Below are 20,287 nucleotides of genomic sequence, written 5' to 3'. Positions count from 1 at the left end.
TGAGGACGGAGTTGATGTTGTTCGCCCACTTCAGGTCCTGAGAGATTGTAATTCCCAGGAACTTGAAGGTCTCGACGGTTGACACAAGGCACCTGGACAACGTGAGGGGCAGCTGTGGCGAAGGATGCCTCCTGAAGTCCACGATCATCTCTACCGTCTTGAGCGTGTTCAGCTCCAGGTTGTGTCGCCCGCACCACAGCTCCAGCCGCTCCGCTTCCTGTCGATATGCAGACTCGTCACCGTCCTTGATGAGGCCGATGACAGTGGTGTCATCTGCAAACTTCAGGAGCTTGACAGTCGGGTTCGCTGAGGTGCAGTCGTTCGTGTAGAGAGAGAAGAGCAGCGGAGAGAGGACACAACCTTGGGGCGCCCCAGTGCTGATGCTGCGTGTGGATGAGGTGGCCTCCCCCAGCCTGACCTGCTGTGTCCTGCCCGTCAGAAAGCTGTAAATCCACTGGCAGATGGCAGGTGAGACGCTGAGCTGGAGAAGCTTGGTTGAAAGGAGTTCAGGGATGATGGTGTTGAACGCTGAGCTGAAGTCCACGAACAGGATCCTCGCGTAGGTCCCTGCACTGTCGAGGTGTTCTAGGATGAAGTGCAGTCCCATGTTGACTGCATCATCCGCAGACCTGTTCGCTTGGTAGGAAAACTGCAGGGGGTCCAGCAGGGGACCTGTGACACTCTTGAGGTGGTCCAGCACGAGACGTTCAAAGGACTTCATGACCACAGATGTCAAAGCGACAGGCCTGTAGTCATTCAGATCAGAGATTGCAGGTTTCTTGGGGACTGGTATGATGGTGGAGCGTTTGAAGCAGGATGGAACTTCGCACATTTCCAAAGATCTGTTAAAGATCTGAGTGAAGACTGGAGCGAGCTGGTCCGCGCAGACTTTTAGGCAGGATGGGGACACATGGTCCGGTCCTGTCGCTTTGTTAATCTTCTGTTGTTTGAAGATGCGTCTCACATCCTGTTCATGGATGGTTAACGCAGAAGTCAGAGGTGCGGTTGTGGTCGCGGGTGCGGCCGGGTGGGTGTGTGGAGTGAAACTGTCCTTTTCAAATCTGCAATAGAAGGTATTCAAGTCGTTGGCTAGTGTGCTATTGTTCTCAGCTTGGGGGGATCGTCGCTTGTAATTAGTCAGCGATTGGAATGCACGCCAGACTGATTTCGAGTCGTTCGCGCTGAACTGTTTTTCCAACTTTGCTGCATAGATCCTCTTTGCAATGTTAATTTCTTTAGTAAGCTGGTTTCTAGCTCGATTATACAGGGCCCTGTCCCCGCTCTGATATGCATCTTCCTTAGCTTGGCGAAGCTGCTTAAGTTTAGCAGTGAACCACGGCTTGTTGTTGTTGAATGTCCGAAATGATTTTGTTGGTACACAAACCTCTTCACAGAAACTGATATAGGATGTGACAGTGTCCGTATATTCATCCAGGCTGCCAGCTGAATTTTCAAAGACACTCCAGTCTGTGCAGTCTAAAGAGCTTTGAAGTTCCATCTTGGCTTCATTGGTCCACTTTTTGACTGTAGGCTTCGCACATTTAAGTTCTTGCTTGTACGTCGGTATTAAGTGAATTAAGCAGTGATCAGACGAGCCCAGGGCTGCACGAGGTATAGCACGGTATGCGTTTTTTACCGTAGTGTAGCAGTGGTCTAAAGTATTATTTTCCCTGGTAGGACAGTCGATGTGCTGCTTGTATTTAGGGAGTTCGTGGTTGAGTTTAGCTTTGTTAAAGTCCCCGAGAATAATGAGGGGTGAGTCAGGGTGTTTTTTTTCAATTTCGTTTACTTGTTCGGCGAGGGTTAGCAATGCGACGTTCGTGTTAGCTTGCGGCGTAATATAGACTCCAGCCAGTATAAACGATGCAAACTCACGTGGCGAGTAGAATGGTTTACAGTTTAAGAATAGCGACTCCAAATGCGGGCTGCAGTGTGTGCTGAGCACCGTGACGTCCGTACACCATTTTTCGTTTATATGGAGGCATATCCCGCCGCCCTTCGTTTTTCCCGATGATTCCATGTCGCGGTCCGCTCGATGAATGTTGAAGCCAGGAAGCATGACGGCGCCATCGGGTACAGTGTCGCAAAGCCAGGTCTCCGTGAAGCACATGGCCGCGGAACGTCCGAAGTCTTTACTGGTCTTTAACAGAAGATGAAGCTCGTCCATTTTGTTGGGTAGGGAGCGTACATTCGCGAGGTGGATCGACGGGAACGCCAATCTGTGTCCTCTCATGCGGAGTTTCACCTGAATGCCGGCTCGTTTTCCTCTGTGGCGCCGCTTCCGCATCCATGCGCCGAAAACCACGGACGCCGCTCCGGTGAGTAACTCGGGGAAAAAACTGAGCGGATTTTCGAAAGTTGGTGACAGAAAGTCCGGAGTAGCCTCCTTGATGGTTAGCAGGTCTCCCCTTGTGTAAGTGAGTCGTGTAAGGTCTCCAAAGACGGACGAAAAACACAAAAACATAGACAATACTAGAGAGCCCGTTACCGAGGCGACCACACTGGTAGGCGCCATCTTGAAAATTATACAGGGCCCTGTCCCCGCTTCATATAATTAAGAAAAAACGGTAGTATGTGTGTTATGTATTTATTTCTGTTAACACAATCCGTCCATCTTCTTCTGTACTGCTTTATCCTCACAAGGGTCGCGGGCGTGTTGGAGCCTATCCCAGCTATCTTCGGGCGAGAGGTGGGGTACACCCTGAACCGGTCTCCAGCCAATTGCAGGGCACATAAAAACAAACAACCATTTGCGCACACATTAAAACCTAAGGGCAATTTAGAGTCTTCAATCAACCTACCATGCATCTTTTTGGGATGTGGGAGGAAACCGGAGTGCCCGGAGAAAACCCATGCAGGAGAACATGCAAAATCCATACAGGTGGGGCCGGGATTTGTACCCCGGTCCTCAGAACTGTGAGGCAGATGTGCTAACCAGTCTCTACCGTTCCGCCTAAATAATTATTATAATTTGAATTATAAAAATGAAAAACCTAATAGATATGTCTGCTTAGCATGTACTGTATAATATACAATGCATTTTGTCCCTCATATGCATAAAACATGAGATACAACTTTGTCTTTATAGTGAAATGATTATAGCAGATGGAAAGAAACAGTAAAGTGGAGTTTAATATGGCATGCTGGAGTTTAAATTTAATAATAATAATAATAACAGGAACTGCCCTAGTACCAGAGCCCAAGCTGTGTGTGGAGGCGAATCCGACTATATCTAGTCGGAACTTCTCGACCTTACACACCAGCTCCTTATTTGCCAGAGAGCTGACATTCCACGTCCCTAGAGCCAGCTTCTATAGCCGGGGATCGGACCGGCAAGGTCCCCGCCTCCGGCCACTGCCCAGCTCACACTGCATCCCCCACCTCCAGTTCTGGCTCCAGACGGGGGCCCCGGTGACCCACGTCCGGGCAAGGGAAAACCAAGTCCATCGTTTGTCGTCATCATTAGGGGTCTTTGAGCCGTGCTTTGTCTGTTCCTCACCTAGGGTGACCCTGCCAGGGGCATAAAGCCCCAGACAACTTAGCTCCTAGGATCATTGGGACACACAAACCCCTCCACCACGATAAGGTGACGGCTCAAGGAGGACCCCCAAATGGAGGAGTTCAAGTATCTTGGGGTCTTGTTCACGAGTGAAGGGAGAATGGAAGGGGAGATCGACAGGTGGATCGGTGCAGCGTCTGCAGTCATGCAGACTTTGTATCGGTCGGTTGTGGTAAAGAAGGAGCTAAACCAAAAGGCGAAGCTCTCAATTTACCGGTCGATCTACGTTTCTACCCTCACCTATGGTCACGAGCTGTGGGTCAAAAGAACAAGATCCAGGATACAAGCGGCCGAAATGAGTTTCCTCCGCAGGGTGTCCGGGCTCTCCCTTAGAGATAGGGTAAGAAGCTCATTCATCTGGGAGGATCTCAGTCGAGGTGCTGCTCCTCCACATCGAGAGGAGCCAGATGAGGTGGCCTGGGCATCTGATTTGGATGCCTCCCGGACGCCTCCCCGGTGAGGTGTTCCAGGCATGTCCCACCGGGATGATACCCTGGGGACTACCCAGGACACGCTGGAGAGACTATGTCTTTTGGCTGGCCTGGGAACGCCTCGGGATCCCCCCCGGAAGAGCTGGATGAAGTCGCTGGGGAGAGGGAAGTCTTGGCGTCCCTGCTAAAACTACTGCCCCCACGACCCGACCTTGGATAAGCGGTAGAAAATGGATGGATGGATAATAATAATAATAATAATAATACAGGGATCTCGTTTGATGTGCGTCCCCACGTCTGAGACGCACAAAAATAAGTCCTTTTGAAATGCGGGCGCTCGCGTACACAAACCTAGGTTTTCTGACGGGGATCCAGTAGCTGCACAGTTAATGGAATGAATGGAATTAGTTCCAAAGCCTATCGCCACTGCGATGATGTGGGAACATTTTGGATTCAAGCCAGATGATCGCTGCCATCCCATTAACACCAACGAGCTGGTATGGTGAATTTCTATGAAGTCGTAACACTACTTAAAACTACGTAACACTACTTAAAACCTCAAAGTGCCAAAGTCCATCTTAAACACAACCATCCCACCCAATTTTACAGCTGGGAACAAAAAACATGGTGGGACGTTTCCTGTTTCCCGTCAGCTTGCAATTATGGAGGCCTTTGCCCAAAAATGCAAATACAACGTGACAGCGTATATGGTGCACGTATGCGCACATCATATACATTATAGCGTACTCACTACTGTAAGAGATACTGTATAACCATTAAATCTGTTGACAACGCAGCATTTAAAGAAAGACTACAGACTTTTGAATAGTACAAATCTTGAATCAAAACAGGTTGGTTTGATCTACCAGTTGCGTTGTTATTTATGTTGCTACTTCACACTTTTTGTGAACCAACTGGAAACTTGATTGGTTGTATATTGCCTGTTAAGGCATGAATGACTGTTTATACCTCTGTGCCAAATGTTTAATATTTAAGTGCAATTTTTGTGAACAGAGACTGATTCTGATTTATCCATCCATCCATTTTCTGAGCCGCTTCTCCTCACTAGGGTCGCGGGCGTGCTGGAGCCGATCCCAGCTGTCATCGGGCAGGAGGCGGGGTACACCCTGAACTGGTTGCCAGCCAATCGCAGGGCACATAGAAACAAACAACCATTCGCACTCACAGCCATGCCTATGGGCAATTTAGAGTCTCCAATTAATGCATGTTTTTGGGATGTGGGAGGAAACCGGAGTGCCCGGAGAAAACCCACACAGGCACGGGGAGAACATGCAAACTCCACACAGGCAGGGCCGGGGATTGAACCCGGGTCCTCAGAACTGTGAGGCTGACGCTCTAACCAGTCGGCCACCGTGCCGCCATTCTGTTTTATTTATTTATTTATTTATTTTATTGTATTAATTTATTTTTCTCATTTCATTTTTTTAATCTAAGATATTTTATTTGAGCGGCATGATTGAAGACTGGTTAGTACATCTGCCTCACAGTTCTGAGGACCTGGGCTAAAATGGAGTTTGTGTGTGGAGTGTGTGGAGTTTGGATGTTCTCCCCGTGCCTGCTTGAGTTTTCTCTGGGTACTCCGGTTTCCTTCCACTTCCCAAAAACATGCAGGGTAGGCTAATTGGAGACTAAATTGTCCGTAGGTATGAATGTAAGTGAGAATGGTTGATTGTTTATGTGTGCCCTGCGATTGGCTGGCAGCCAGTTCAGGGTGTACCCTGCCTCTTACACAGAGTCAGCTGGGATAGGGGTCGGGTGTGTAGTGAGCTGGGTGGTGGCCAAAGGCAGGGACCTTGGCTCGATCCCCGGCTACAGAAGCTGGCTCTAGGGACGTGGAATGTCACCTCTCTGGCAGGGAAAGAGCCCGAGCTGGTGTGCGAGGTTAAGAAGTTCTGACTAGATATAGTCGATCTGTCATGAACGGAACAGAGGACAGGACCCAAAAATGCACGACTCCACTACAAATGGACAGTTTCGAAAAAGAGAGGTTTAATACGGGCACAGGTCGGTACACAGGCAGGCAATCAGAAAAGGCAACAGTATCCAAAAACGTGAGGCAAAAAGGCAAGGTCGATAATCGGAACAGGGTCTAGTCTTACTGTGAGTCGGTGACGTGGAAACAAGGAATGCTTGAACGTGACGACAAGGTACAACGAACTGGCGACCAGAAAGAATGAGACAGTAGGTTAAATGCAAGGGGTAATTAGGGTGAATGAGGCACAGGTGGTGAAGATGCTCTCAGGAGCAGGTGTGTACGAGACAGGGGGAACACAACAACCTGGACTCCACCCGGAATGGAATATGTTTGGCAGAGAGCCAAACTCGCTGACCCACTTTGTAGTTCAGGGCCGGTGTCCTCCTACGGTCAGCTGCGGTTTTGTAGGACCGTCCCTGGCGCAGCAGCATCTGGCGGGCTCGCTCCCAGGTCCTCCTGCAGCGTCTCACCAAGGTCAATGCAGCTGGAACCGTGGACTCTGGGGCTATGGCAGGAAACAGAGATGGTTGGTAACCATGCACAAAGTGAAAAGGCGATAGACCAGAGGATGCAGAGGGGAGGGAATTGTGAGAAAACTCGACCCAAACAAGTTTCTGAGACCATGATTGTGGCTCCTGTGCAGCGAGACATCAGAGGTCCTGGTTCAGCCTCTCGGTTCGTCCGTTGGTTCATCCGTTGGTTTCAGGATGAAACCCAGATGACAGACTGACGGTAGCACCTTTGAGACTACAAAACTCCCTCCAAAATTGCAAAATGAATTGGGGACCCCTATCAGATACCACATTCTTGGGGAAACCATGAAACTTGAATACCTGGTGTATCATTAACTCTGCAGTATCTTTAGCTGAGGGGAGTTTCGGAAGTGCAATGAAGTGTGCCATCTTAGAGAACCTGTCCACGACTGTGAGAATGGTGGTATTTCCTTTCGAGGGCAGTAATCCCGTCAGAAAGTCTACAAAGATGTCTGACCAAGGACGTTGTGGTATTGGCAGGTGTCGCAACTCCCCAGAAGGACGTTTACGACAGGGCTTGTTAGCAGCACATAGAGGCAAGAATTGACAACATCCCTTCTAACATTGGGCCACCAAAAGCGCTGTTCGATCACAGATTGAGTTTTGGCAATGCCTGGGTGACATACAGTCCTGTTAGTGCGAGCCCAGTGGATGACTCTTCCCCTTAAGGTCGGAATCACATAAAGCCTGTTTTCAGGGCAACTTTCAGGGCTAAGAGTGTTCTTCAGAGCCTCTTTTTTTCCCGCAGTCTCAATGTCCCAAATAAAACCAGAAATGAAACACGACTCGGGCAAAATGGTTTTAGGGTCGGACAAAGAATTCTCTAAGCTGAAAATATGCGATAAAGCATCTGGCTTTCCATTCTTGGAACCAGGTCGGTAGGATAACGTGAAATTGAATCTTGTGAAGAACAGAGCCCATCGAGCCTGCCTCGCATTTAATCTCTTAGCAGATTTAAGATATTCCAGGTTCTTTGATTTGTCCATAATAAAAACGGAGTATGTGCCCCCTCTAGCCAGTGCCTCCACTCCACCAAAGCCACCTTGACTGCTAGCAGTTCACGGTCACCTGTCATAATTTCTCCCGGCTGGAGTCAGTTTTTTAGAGAGATGAGCACAAGGATGTAACTTACCATACTTGAGACATTTCTGGGAGAGCACTGCTCCTATACCGGCATCAGACGCATCAACTTCTACCACAAACTGCTGTTTGAGATCTGGCAAAGTGAGGATGGGAGCGGAGGTAAAGCTTGATTTTAGTTTCTGAAAAGCTGACTGACAAAGCGGGTTCCATACGAAAGGTCTGTGCGGCGAGGTAAGATCATGCAAAGGCGAGGCTATCGAACTGAAATTTCTAATGCACTTTCTGTAGAAATTAGCGAACCCTAAGAACCTTTGTACGTCTTTGCGTGACGTGGGAGTGGGCCAATTAGCCACGGCATCAACTTTGCAGGGTCCATTTTGATTTCACCTGGAGCCAGCACGAACCCCAGAAAAGAAACGGACGCCTTGTAGAACTCACATTTCTCAGCCTTGGCATAAAGTTCATTCTGCAGTAACCGCTGCAATAAAGAGCGGACATGAATAATGTGAGTCTCCTCATCCGGGGAGAATATCAAAGTATCATCCAAACAGACAAAAACATACACATTCAACATGTCACGCAGGACATCATTGACAAGGTTCTGGAAAACAGCTGGAGCGTTAGTTAGTCCAAAAGGCATTACCAAATACTCGTAATGTCCCGTTGGTGTGTTGAATGCTCTTTTCCATTCATCCCCCTCCCTTATCCTGACTAGATGATATGCATTTCTTAAGTCTAGTTTGGTGAAAATCTTGTGTTAGATATATTGTAGAAGTTATCATTTATTTGCTTAGCTTGCATTAGTATTATGGACAATGTTTAGAAAGAAAGATGTCTCGCCTTCAAGAAGATGACTCAGCAGGAATCATCTGAGAGAAGGACGTGGCCGGGACGTGGCAGGTGCCATGTTTTCACCTTGAAACCCTACCCTTAGTGTGTTGTGTCTTGTAGCTTAGTACGTTATGTCTTGTAAACTTAGAAACCTCCCTATTTTCAAATAAATGCAGGAGCGACGGGAGAGATTGTTTAGAGCGTGTTGAGAGGCTGTAACCTGAACAATCTCCCATGCGCCCTCCTCATGAGTAAAATGACCAACGTCTTCATTCCTTTTGTGTTTATTCATTATAATGTTTGGTGAGATAAATCCAACATCTTGGCTCCCTCCAGGAACTCAAAGGCGGTGGAGATGAGAGGAAGAGGGTACCTGTTTTTCACAGTTATGTCATTGAGACCCCGATACAGGGTCGCAGAGTCTTGTCCTTCTCGTCCACAAAGAAAAATCCGGCTCCCGCAGGGAATGAAAATGGGCTAAAAATCCCGACTACCAGTGATTCTTCCACATACTCCTTCATAGCCTTGTGTTCCGGCCCTGAAAGAGAGAACAACCTCCCTCATGGAAGTGTGGTTCCAGGCAGCAAGTCAACTGCACAGTCATAATGTCTGTGGGGTGGAAGGGATTTGGCCTTGGACTTGGAAAAAACGTCTTTAATGTCCTGGTAACAGGTGGGCACTTGAGATAAGTCAGGATCCCCAGATGGGGTCTGTGGATTTTCATTTGAAACATATCCCTGAACATCACATGGAGGCTTGAAACAGTTCTGGGCGCAATTGCTGCCCCACATGCCCAGAGGACCAGTCAATGTGGGGTTTATGTAATTTCAATCATGGGTTCCCTAAAATAAGGTCATCATTCATGGCGTCAAAAACATGAAAACTAATGCTTTCCGAGTGAGAATCAGGAAATGAGTGTTTGGGTGCGGTGAGTGATCTTGCCCATAAAACTGCCGTCTGCAGCATAGGTGTTGTGGTGGTGTTTTATTTGAAAGGTTCTAAGGTGCATCCGTCTAACGAGGAGGGAGTTGAGTAAGTTTGCGTCAGAACCAGAGTCAATTAATACAGGTGTATGATTTTTCTTGATCAGGAGAGCATAGTGTCACTTTAGGAAGAACCCGGGCAGGGTCTTGCTTCAGACTCACCTCTCCCGTACCCTTGCTTCTGGCACCGGCAACCTTGACGTGACAGTTGCTCACGGAATGACCCAACTGCCTGCAGTAGAAGCACCGCCTTTTCCCTCAACCTTTTGACGTTCCTCAGGGGAGAGATGGAAGCTGCCCAGTTGCATGGGTTCTTCCGTGGTGACACTAGCCAGTAGATTGAGACCAGAAACAGGGGATCTGCATTGGTTTGGCTGGTTACCGAGGCTCGTCCTCCAAGTGCGCGGTGACGCAGCCCTCCGCCGAACTCCGTCCAGCTCGCGATCCAAAAGCCTTTTGTCGATTTTTACGGCGAGAGCGATGAGAGTGTCCAAGTCGGTCGGCAGGTCTAGTGGGACCAAACGATCCTTGATGGCGGGGGATAGTCCTTGAAAAAATGAATCGAGCAGTGCCCTGTTATTCCATTGACTCTCAGCTGCTAGAATGCGAAACTCAATTGCGTAATCTTGACAGTGAGCTGCCTCACGATCTGGTGTGGAATACTGGAAAATTTGCTCCATCGTCTTTATGAAAGAAGCCCAAGCATGGCACGCGGCGGAATTGCGGCTCCATTCAGCAGTAGCCCTTCACATGGAAACGCTGGTACCTTGGCGGTATCGTTGTTGTGCCAACTGGTTCCTTCTTCTGAATCATTTTCATAAGAACTTCAAACTGTGAGGCCACCTGTCTCATCATATTGTCCTGATGCTCTGACAGTCCCTCTAGGTGAAGGTGGAGGGCAGCAAGCTGCTCACCCTGCTTCGACAGGTGTTGACCCTGCGCTTGAAGAGGTTTGCACACCGGATCTGAGTCTGCTGGGTCCATGTTATGGCCAGTTCATTCTGTCATGAACGGAACAGAGGACAGGACCCAAAAATGCACGACTCCACTACAAATGGACAGTTTTAATAAAGAGAAGTTTAATATACGGGCAGAGGTCGGTACACAGGCAGGCAATCCGAAAAGGCAAAAGTATCCAAAAACGTGAGACAAAAAGGCAAGGTCGATAATCGGAACAGGGTCTAGTCTTACTGTGAGTCGGTGGCGTGGAAACAAGGAATGCTGGAACGCGACGACAAGGTACAACGAACTGGCGACCAGAAAGAATGAGACAGTAGGTTAAATGCATGGGGTAACTAGGGTAAACGAGGCACAGGTGGGGAAGATGCTCTCAGGAGCAGGTGTGTACGAGACAGGGGGAAAACAACAACCAGAACACACACCCATGACACGAGCTCACCTTCACGCACAGCGTGGGCTCCGATACCAGTCCTCTTGAGAGAGGTTGGACTCTTTTCCATTCTGGAGTTGCCCGTGGTGAGAGTGGGTGTGGGGATACTTATTGCCCCCCAAATGGTGCCTGTACATTAGGGTTTACCCCGGTGGATGAGAGGGTAGCCTCCCTCCGTCTTCGGTGGGGGGACGGGTCCTGAGTGTTGTTTGTGCCTATGCACCAAACAGCAGTTCAGAGTGCCCACCCTTTTTGGAGTCCTTGGAGGGTGTGCTGGAAAGCGCTCCCGCTGGGGACTCCCTTATTCTGCTGGGGGACTTCAATGCTCACGTGGGCAATGATACTGAGACCTGGAGGGGCGTGATTGGAAGAAACTATGGGGAGACACTTATCGAACCCGTTGGTGGACCCCAGCGGTAAGCGCAGAAGGAGTCCTATTGGTCCTATTTGGCCTCTTGGACTTCGGAGTTAGCTGATGGTTACCGGCTGGCCAAGCGGAACCCATTTTTGGTGGTCGCTGAGGCAAAAACTGTAACAGTGGGAGGAGCTCGGTCAAGGCATGGAGAACGACCTTCGGACGGCTCCGAGGAAATTTTGGTCCGCCATCCGACTTCTCAGGAGGGGGAAGCAGGGCACCGTCTACACTGTGTACAGTGGGGACGGTGTGCTGCTGACTTCAACTCGGGACGTTGTGAGTCAGTGGGCCAAATACGTCGAAGGCCTCAATTCCACTGACATGCCTTTCAAGCATGAGGAAGCAGAGTCTGGGGAGTCTGAGGTGGGTTCTTCTTTTTTTTCTGAGATGGGTTCTTCTATCTCTGGGGTTGAGGTCACCGAGGTACGTAAAAAGCTCCTTGCTGGCAGGGTCCCAGGGATGGAGGAGATTCGCCCTGTGTGCTTAAAGGCTCTGGATGTTGTGGGGCTGTCCTGGCAGACACAACTCTTCAACATCGCGTGGACATCGGGGACCGTGCCTCTGTACTGGTAGACCTGGGTGGTGGTCCCCCCTTTTAAGAAGGGGGACCGGAGGGTGTTCCAACTACAGGAGGATCACACTCCTCAGCCTCCCGTGTGAGATCAATTCAGGGGTTTTGGAGAGGAGGGTCCATTAAGAAGTCAAATCTCAGATTCAGGAGGTGCATTGTGTTTTTCATCCTGGCTGTGGACCAGCTCTACACTCTCAGCAGGGTCGTCGAGGATGCATGGCAGTTCGCCTAACCAGTCTACCAGTGTTTTGTGGACTTGGCGAAGGCGTTTGACTGTGTCCCTCTGGGAATCTTGTGAGAGGTGCTCCGGGAGTATGGAGTGCCAGACTCCCTGATACGGGCTGTTCAGTCCCTGTTACGATCTGTAAATTGGATTCGTTTCCAGTGAGAATTGGACTCCGCCAAGGTTGCCCTTTGTCACCGATTCTGTTCATTACCTTAATGGACAGAATTTCTAGGCGCAGCCGGAGTGTTGAGGGGGTCCGGTTTGGTGACATCAGCATCACGTCCCTGCTTTTTCCAGATGATGTGGTACTGATGACTTCATCAAGCCGTGATCGCCAACTCTCGCTGGAATGGTTCGCATTCAAGTGTGAAGTGGCTGGGATGAAAATCAGTAACTCCAAATCTGAGGCCATGCTCCTCAGTCGTAAATGGCTGAAGTGCCCTCTCCGGCTCAAGGAGGAGATCCTGCCCCAAGTGGAGGAGTTCAAGTATCTCAGGGTTTTGTTCACAAGTGAGGTAAGAATGGAGCGGGAGATTGACAGGGGCCTCAGTGCAGCATCTGCAGTATTGCAGACTTTGTATTAGTCTGTCATGGTGAAGGAGGTGAGCCGAAAGGCTAAGCTGTCAATTTACCGGTTGGTCTACGTTCCTAACCTCACCTATGGTCACAAGCTGTGGGTCATGACCCAAAGAACAAGGTTGCGGATACAAGCTGTCATGGTCTGTGTTTTGGTTTGGGTTGTGTTTAGTTTTGTTCCATGTTTTCCTGTGTTCCATGTTTGTCGTGTGCTCATTAGGTTGTTGTGTCCACCTGTTCTCGTCTACTTTGTCGACCAATCAGCTCTCTCCAGCCACTCGTGTCTTGTCCAGGTGTTCCTCGTTGTCTCGTCAATCTGTTTGTATTTAGTTCCCTGGTTTCTTTCAGTTCTTGTCGGTTCATTGTCGTTGTCACATGTCTTTGCCATGTCATAGTCGCCAGTTGTCTTTATCATTGTGGTATGTCATTGTCAGGTGTCATTTTCCCTTTCTATTCCATGTCTTACTCACAGGTCATAGTTTGTTTCCAGTTTTAGATATTCGAGTGTTTCTTTGTTACTTTGATTTGATTGGTATCTGTTGTGGGACTTTGTTCAGTTTTCCCCTTTTGAAGATTAAATATTATTTTGAGACTCCCGCACTCCTGCCTTGCCTCCCTGCTTCCCTGCAATTGGGTCCACCATGTTCTTGCCTTGCGTTACTCGCCCTCACCCTAACCACGTACGTGACACAAGCGGCTGAAGTGAGTTTCCTCCGCACATTGTCCGGGCTCTCCTTTAGAGATAGGGTGAGAAGCTCAGTCATCCGGGAGGGGTTCAGAGTCGAGCCGCTGCTCCTTCGCATTGAGAGGAGCCAGATGAGGTGCCTCGGGCATCTGGTTAGGATGTCTCCCGGACAACTTCCTGGTGAGGTGTTCCAGGCATGTCCCACTGGAAGGAGGAACCGGGGACGACCCAGGACACGCTGGAGAGACTATGTCTTTTGGCTGGCCTGGGAACGCCTTGGGATCTCCCCAGAAGAGCTGGATGAAGTGGCTGGGGAGAGGGAAGTCTGAGCTTCCCTGCTTAAGATGCTGCTCCCATATCACGACCTCGGATAAGCGGAGGAAAATGGTTGGATGGATGAATTTTCTTTTTCAATCTCATTGTACATGTGGATAGTGAGAATAAAAGGCATTCTATTCTATTCTATTCTATTATGAGGAGAAAAGTAAGATGCACTTTTATTTTGACCTAAAATATTTTTTATATGTCATAATGTTCGTGTTGAAGCCTCCCTAAAAAACTCTGAAGCCCTCCCGTCCCCAAATGTTTTGGTATTATGTTTTAATCCCTAAATTTGATTGTTTTTGCCCCCCTAAAACGAATGTTTGGCTGTTTGTTTATACGTGCCCTGCGATTGGCTGGCGACCGGTTCAGGGTGTACCCCGCCTCTAACCCGAAGTCAGCTGAGATAGGCGCCAGCACACCCGCAACCCTAGCAGAGATAAGCAGTTAAGAGATTGGCTAGATGGATGACTAAAAGGCGGGACGATGGCCAGCTGGTCAGCACATCAGCCTCACATGTCCCTGTTTCAAATCTGGCCTTCCTTTGTGGAGTTTGCATGTTCTCCCCATTCCTGCCTGGGTTTTCTCCAGACCAAAAACCAAAAACATGCATGGCAGGTTAATTTAATACTAAATTGTCCGTAGGTGTGGATGTGAGTGTAAATGGTTATTTATATGCACCCTACGATTTGCTGGCGACCAGTTCAGGGTGTACCCCGCATCTTACAAAGAGTCAGCTGGTATCGGCTCTAGCATGACCGGGACCCAATGAGGAAGCTTTACGGAAAATGGATGGATGGATTATTGAGAGCCTGCTACCACACTCCAAGAATCACTGCTCTAAAAAATATCAAATTTTTCATGGTATAATATAGCAGATGGATAATTTTATGGATCAAGGTCGTAGCCCAGCTGGGATAGGCTCTAGCACACACATGACCCTAGTGAGGAGAAGCGGCTCAGAAAATAGATGGATGGATGTATGTATTTCATGTTTTAAATGCATTTTTATTTGTATAATTTTCTACAGGGCGTCACGGTAGTTAACTAGTTAGCACATCTGCCTCACAGTTCTGAGGACCTGGGTTCAAATCCGGCCTCCCCTGTGTGGAGTTTGTATGTTCTTCCCGTGCCTCCGTGGGTTTTCTCCGGGTACTGCGGTTTCCTCCCACATCCCCAAAACATGCATGGTAGGTTAACTGAAGACTCTAAATTGCCCATAGGTGTGAATGTGGGTGCGAATGGTTGTTTGTCGATGTGTATCCTGCGATTGGCTGGCGACCAGTTCCTGATGTACCGTTCCTCTCACACAGAGTCACCTGGTATAGGCTCCAGCATGACCGCGACCCAATGAGGAAGCAGTACGGAAAATGGATGGATGGATAGATTATTGAGAGCCAAGAATCACTGCTCTAAAAAATATCTAATTGTCCATGGTATAACAGAGCAGATAGATCATTTTATGGATCAAGGTCGTGGACCTGACTGATTGTGGCTCTAACAAGCTAACGTATCTTTACTGATGCTCGTTACCCAGCTTTCAGGTCACAGAAAGTCGACTAATTAGATATTAAAATCAAATAGTCCTGTGCCCAGTTTTTTAAGTTTCATATTTTTTATCTCAGGGAAAATTTTAAATAAAACTTTTGTGTTTCAGAAATAAAATGATTCAATTTCAAATGTTTTAATTGTCATTGAAAATGAAAAAGGATTGAATAGTGTATTATTGTTATTGCCCACTGCGATTGGCTGGCGACCAGTTCGGGGTGTACCTCGCCTCTTGCCCAAAGATAGCTAGGATAGGCTGCAGCACACCCGTGACCCTTACGAGGATGAAGCGGTACAGACAATGGATGTTCAAATCAACTTTAAGAGCAAATTTTATGATACAAGTCAGTGGTGCACTATTTAGATTCAAAACATACGTGAACACATTTATTTGTGGTCCAAACTGTGTCTGTCAAAAATGCATGCTAGTTTGCTTGATGAGAGCTGACAGAGCCCCTAAGGACCTTCTACATAAGTTTCAAGTTTATTGTTTCAGGTCTATTTTTTTTTTTTGTAGTGCAAAATCACACCGAGGCGTCCCAATGCACTTAACGAAGTTAAAAACAAGTACGTACACACAGATACATCAACAACAGTACACCTGAACACACAGGTGTACTGTTGAAATAGATATTAGGTGAAACTTAAGGCTGAAGCCGCGGTCATGAGGTGGGCCCAGTTACTGAGGCCCTCATTCAAAGTTGAAATGTTTTGTTAAGAGATGTGTTTTGAGTCTAGTTTTAAAAAACTGGATTGAAGGAGCATTTCTAACACAAGGCGGAAGTTTATTCCAGAGGAAAGGAGGACGATAAAAGCATGCTCTGCTTCCCGATGTTTTTTTAATGAATATTTGGGAGAGTGACGTAGCTCGCGTCTTGTGAGCGAAGGGCACGGCGGGGACAGTAAAGGATAATTAGGTCTGAGAGATTGGAGAGCGCTTGGCCATGAAGGCATTTGTAAGCCAACAGTAGGACCTTGAAGTCGGATCTGGCCTGAATAGGTATCCAATGAAGGGACTTAAGGACAGGGTTAATATGATCAAATATTTTGGTGCAAGTGAGTATTGTGGCAGCACTATTTTGTACAAGTTGTAGTTTATTCGTTGTGCATAGGGGTAGGCCGGAAAGAAGGGAACTGCAGTCATCGAGTCTAGAAGAAATGAATGCATGGATAAGGGTTTCAGCATCTGGGGTTGTTGTCATTAAGCGAATCTTCGCAATGTTACGTAGTTAGAAATGTCTTAAATGTGAGCAGTGAAGGAGAGACAAGAGTCGAGGCGGATACCCAGGTTTTTAACTGTAGCACTTGGCGAAACTGTGTATTTATTGAGCATGAGATTGAGGTCTGCATAACAAGGGAGTTTGTTTTTGGCCCAATAACCAGCATCTCAGTTTTGTCAGGATTACATTTGAGGACGTTTTGTGACATCCAGCTCGTGGTGGCATGCAAACAGGATTCAAAGTGAGTGATTTGTGAGTGGTCGTCGGGAATGAGAGGTATATAAAGTAGATTTGAGTGTCTGCATAACAGTGAAATTGAATACCATAGTGATGGAGGATGGATACTAGAGGAAGCATATATATATATATATATATATATATATATATATATATATATATATATATATATATATATATATATATATATATATATATATATATATATATATATATACAAGCAAGTACTAAGCCTTGTGGGATGCCATAGTTTACTGTACAGTAGTCAGAGAGACAGTTCTATGAGAGACACGTGTTCTGTTTGATAGGTAGGAGGTGAACCAGGATAGTGGAGAATCACGACTACAGAAAAGGATTGACAAACAATTTAACAGAACGGGGTTGGTCAATTGTGTCAAACTTTGCACTAATATCAAGTAGAACTATGAGAGAAGATGAGCTAGAGTCTGAGTTTATGAGAAGGTCGTTTACTACTTTGGTTAGTGAAGTTTCGGTACTATGTAATGTCTTAAAGCCGGATTGAAAGGTTTCAGAAAGATTGTTAGAGTTGAGATAGTCAGTCAGTTGTTCGAAAACTATTTTTTTCCGATTTGGAGAGAAATGGAAGGTTCAAAATTGGTCTGTGGTTCTCAAGGACAACGGGGTGGAGGTTTGGTTTCTTGAGCAGCGGTTTAATGAAAGCAGATTTGAAAGAGGAGGGAACAATCCCAGAGGAGAGAGAGGTATCGATGATGTACAGTGGCCTTTAAAGAACAAAACGTGTTTTTTTTTTTTTTTTTTGTGGCTGGGTGCAGGTTACTTGCTGAGGAGGAGGAAAAAATGAAGGCGCTGCTGACTCTGCAGGAGGAGCAGGAAGAGTATATCCTGAAGACACAGCGGGAGAAGCAGGAGCTGAAGCAGGAGATGGAAGCCAAATCCCGGGCCCTGGACGAGGCGCAGAGGCAGCTGGAGGAGGTCCGGGCCAACCGGCATAGGGTTGACCAAGATGTGGTGGTAAGCAAAAAATACACATATAAATTGTATTTTGTTATTTTTCCAATTAGGGGATTGAATTTCATAATGTGTCACTGATGGTGTAGTGATACACTCGCCTGACTTTGGTGCAGGCAGCGTGGGTTCAGTTCCCACTCAGTGACGGTGTGAATGTGAGTGCGAATGGTTGTCCGTGTCTATATGTGCCCTCCGACTGACTGGCGACCAGTTCAGGGTGTAGTCCGCCTTTCACCCGAAGTCAGCTGGGATAGGCTCCTAACTCTAACCAGGATAAGCGGTTTTGAAAATGGATGGATGGAATTTCATAATGTCTCTTCATTCACCCACGTAGCAGCACATGACATATTACCAAATGAGCAGCCAGGACACTTCTTGTGTTGTGTTCATCACCATGTGCTAATGTTACTGTGCAAACAAATAGGTTTACTTCAACAGATGATGTTGCATCCACCCATCCGTACATACATCTTCTTCCACTTATCTGGGGTCAGGTCCCGAGGACTGCAACGTAACAGGGAAAGACAGACTTCCCTCTCCTGATCCACATCATCCAGATCTTCTGTAAGGATCCCGAAGCATTTTCTTTCCAGCCTGGAGACACAGTCTCTCTCGCGCGTCCTGCGTCATCCCTGGGGCCTCCTCCTGGTGGGACATGCTTTGGCACCCTGCGATGGAAACTATTTACAGCTGCTCGTATTCGTGAGCTTGTTCTTTCAGTCACGACCCACAGCTCGTGACCGTAGGTGAGGGTGAGAACGTGGATTGGCCTTTAAACAAGAGCTTTGTATTTCGGCTCAGGTCCTTCTTCACCATGACAGACCGATGCAGAGTCCACATCAACTGTAGGCGCTGCACCAATCCATGTGTCGATGTGCTGCTCCATTCTTCCCTCATTCGTGAACAAGACTCCAAGATACTTAAACTCCTCCATATGGGGCAGGATCTCCACCCTTTTACGCCTAAGGACCATTCTCATCCCAACCACTTCACACTTCAAACCACTCAGAATCCAGCAAGAGTTGAAGATGGTGGTTGGATGAAGCCAACAGAACTACATCGTTTGCAAAATGCAGAGGCCACCAAACCTGTCTCAGGTTTTGGTCAGGGGAGCCGTTCCTCCCAAACATATCCCTCCAGATCTCAATGTCATTGCCCACACACTGAAAACTCCCAGCAGAACAAGGGAGTCCCCAGCAGCAGCGCTCTCCAGCCCCCCCAAGGACTCCAAAAAGGATGAGTAATCTGAGCTGCTGTTTGGTGCATAGGCACACACAACAGTAAGGACCTTTTCCCCGATCCAATGGCGGAGGGAGGCTACCCTCTCTCCACTGGGATGAACCCTAAAATACAGGCACCGAGTTGGGGTGCAATAAATATGCCCACACCTGCTCGGCGTCTCTCACCAGGGGTAACTCCAGAGTGACCTGCTCGGCGTCTCTCAAAAGGGGTCACTCCAGAGTGGAACAGAGTCCAACCCCTCTCACGAGGACCAGTACCAGAGCTGTGTGCCGAGGTAAGCCCGACTATATCTAGACGGAACTTAACAAACGCAACCAGCAATCGCAAACCAGCTCACGCTTCTTTCCTACCAGAGACGTGACATTCCACATCCCTAGAGCCAGCTTCTGTAGCTGGGTATCAGAAAACCATTCGGCTGCCACCAAGTTCACAATGCATCCAACCCCCTTGCCCGCTCCCACGGGTGGTAAGCCCAAGGGAAGTGGGACCCACATTACCTGTTTGCGCTGTGCAGGCCGAGACACAAGGAGCTTGCTATCGAGCCCCACCTCCAGACCTGGCTCCACAAGGGGGCCCCGGTGACCCACAACTGAGTGCGCGAAAACTTGGCCCACTTTTGGTCACCTTCATTGGAGTTTCTGAGCTGTGCTTTGTCTGGACCCTCACCTCGGACCTGTTTGACCTGGGTGACCCTGACAGGGGTGAGAAGCCACAGACAATTTAGTTCCTAGGATTATTGGGACACACAGACCCCTCCATGGTTCAGGACAGAGATGTTGCACCAGATGAAAAATGATTTATATATATATATATTATTTTGAATATTTAGAAATATTAATGCTATTTAAAATATTTAAATTATACATACGTTGCATTTTTTCCACAGTCTTAAACAGTTCCAAGGTGTCTTAATAAAACCCGTCTGAGAATATTTGGTTAAAATACACAGTGCATAAAGAATCACACAACACCTAACATTGCAAAACCCCTGCTCACCGCTACCATTACCATGATGACCACGGGCGGAGCTTGGGAGTTGCAAATACGCGAGCAGCTCTTTGTTCTCAAATAGTCAAGAGTCTGAAGAGAAAAGCCCAAGTCCATAAAGACAACTTAAAAGCATCATTTGTAGTTCAGAACAACATCACCAAGCCGTCCAGTTATGCTTGTCAATTCGTGTGCTCATCCGTGCATGTTGCACACGCAGCAGACCAAACCCAAATACAACGTACGAGTGATGGGCAAATGAAGCTTTTGTGAAGCACCCCACTTGGGCCAGTTGTTTCGATAATGGGTTAATTATTTGGAGTATCAGTAACAGTGATCTCTCCCGGCGAAAAGCAAGGCTGCAGTGTATTCAAACCATCTTTGCTTTTCAAAAATATTTGATGCACACACTAAGACTGAATATCATGTTTGATTTACAAATAAAGATAAATGTGTGTATTGT

At 47.7% G+C, this 20,287-nt stretch overlaps 1 protein-coding gene across 2 annotated transcripts in view; it reads left to right on the top strand.

Moving 5' to 3' along the window:
* The window catches only part of LOC133411211 (differentially expressed in FDCP 6 homolog), a 41,871-nt gene that overhangs the window by 16,745 nt on the left and 4,839 nt on the right, over window positions 1-20,287 (top strand). For both annotated transcript variants that reach the window (XM_061693275.1, XM_061693265.1), the window contains one exon: window positions 17,400-17,598. In XM_061693275.1, coding sequence (XP_061549259.1) covers window positions 17,400-17,598 — 199 coding nt within the window. The remainder of the gene's footprint in view (window positions 1-17,399; window positions 17,599-20,287) is intronic.

This window comes from Phycodurus eques, chromosome 1, assembly GCF_024500275.1.
Source record: "Phycodurus eques isolate BA_2022a chromosome 1, UOR_Pequ_1.1, whole genome shotgun sequence".
Taxonomy (NCBI): Eukaryota; Metazoa; Chordata; class Actinopteri; order Syngnathiformes; family Syngnathidae; genus Phycodurus; species Phycodurus eques.
The sequence above is the reverse complement of the archived record's forward strand: the minus strand, read 5'-3'. Positions and strand labels throughout refer to the sequence as shown.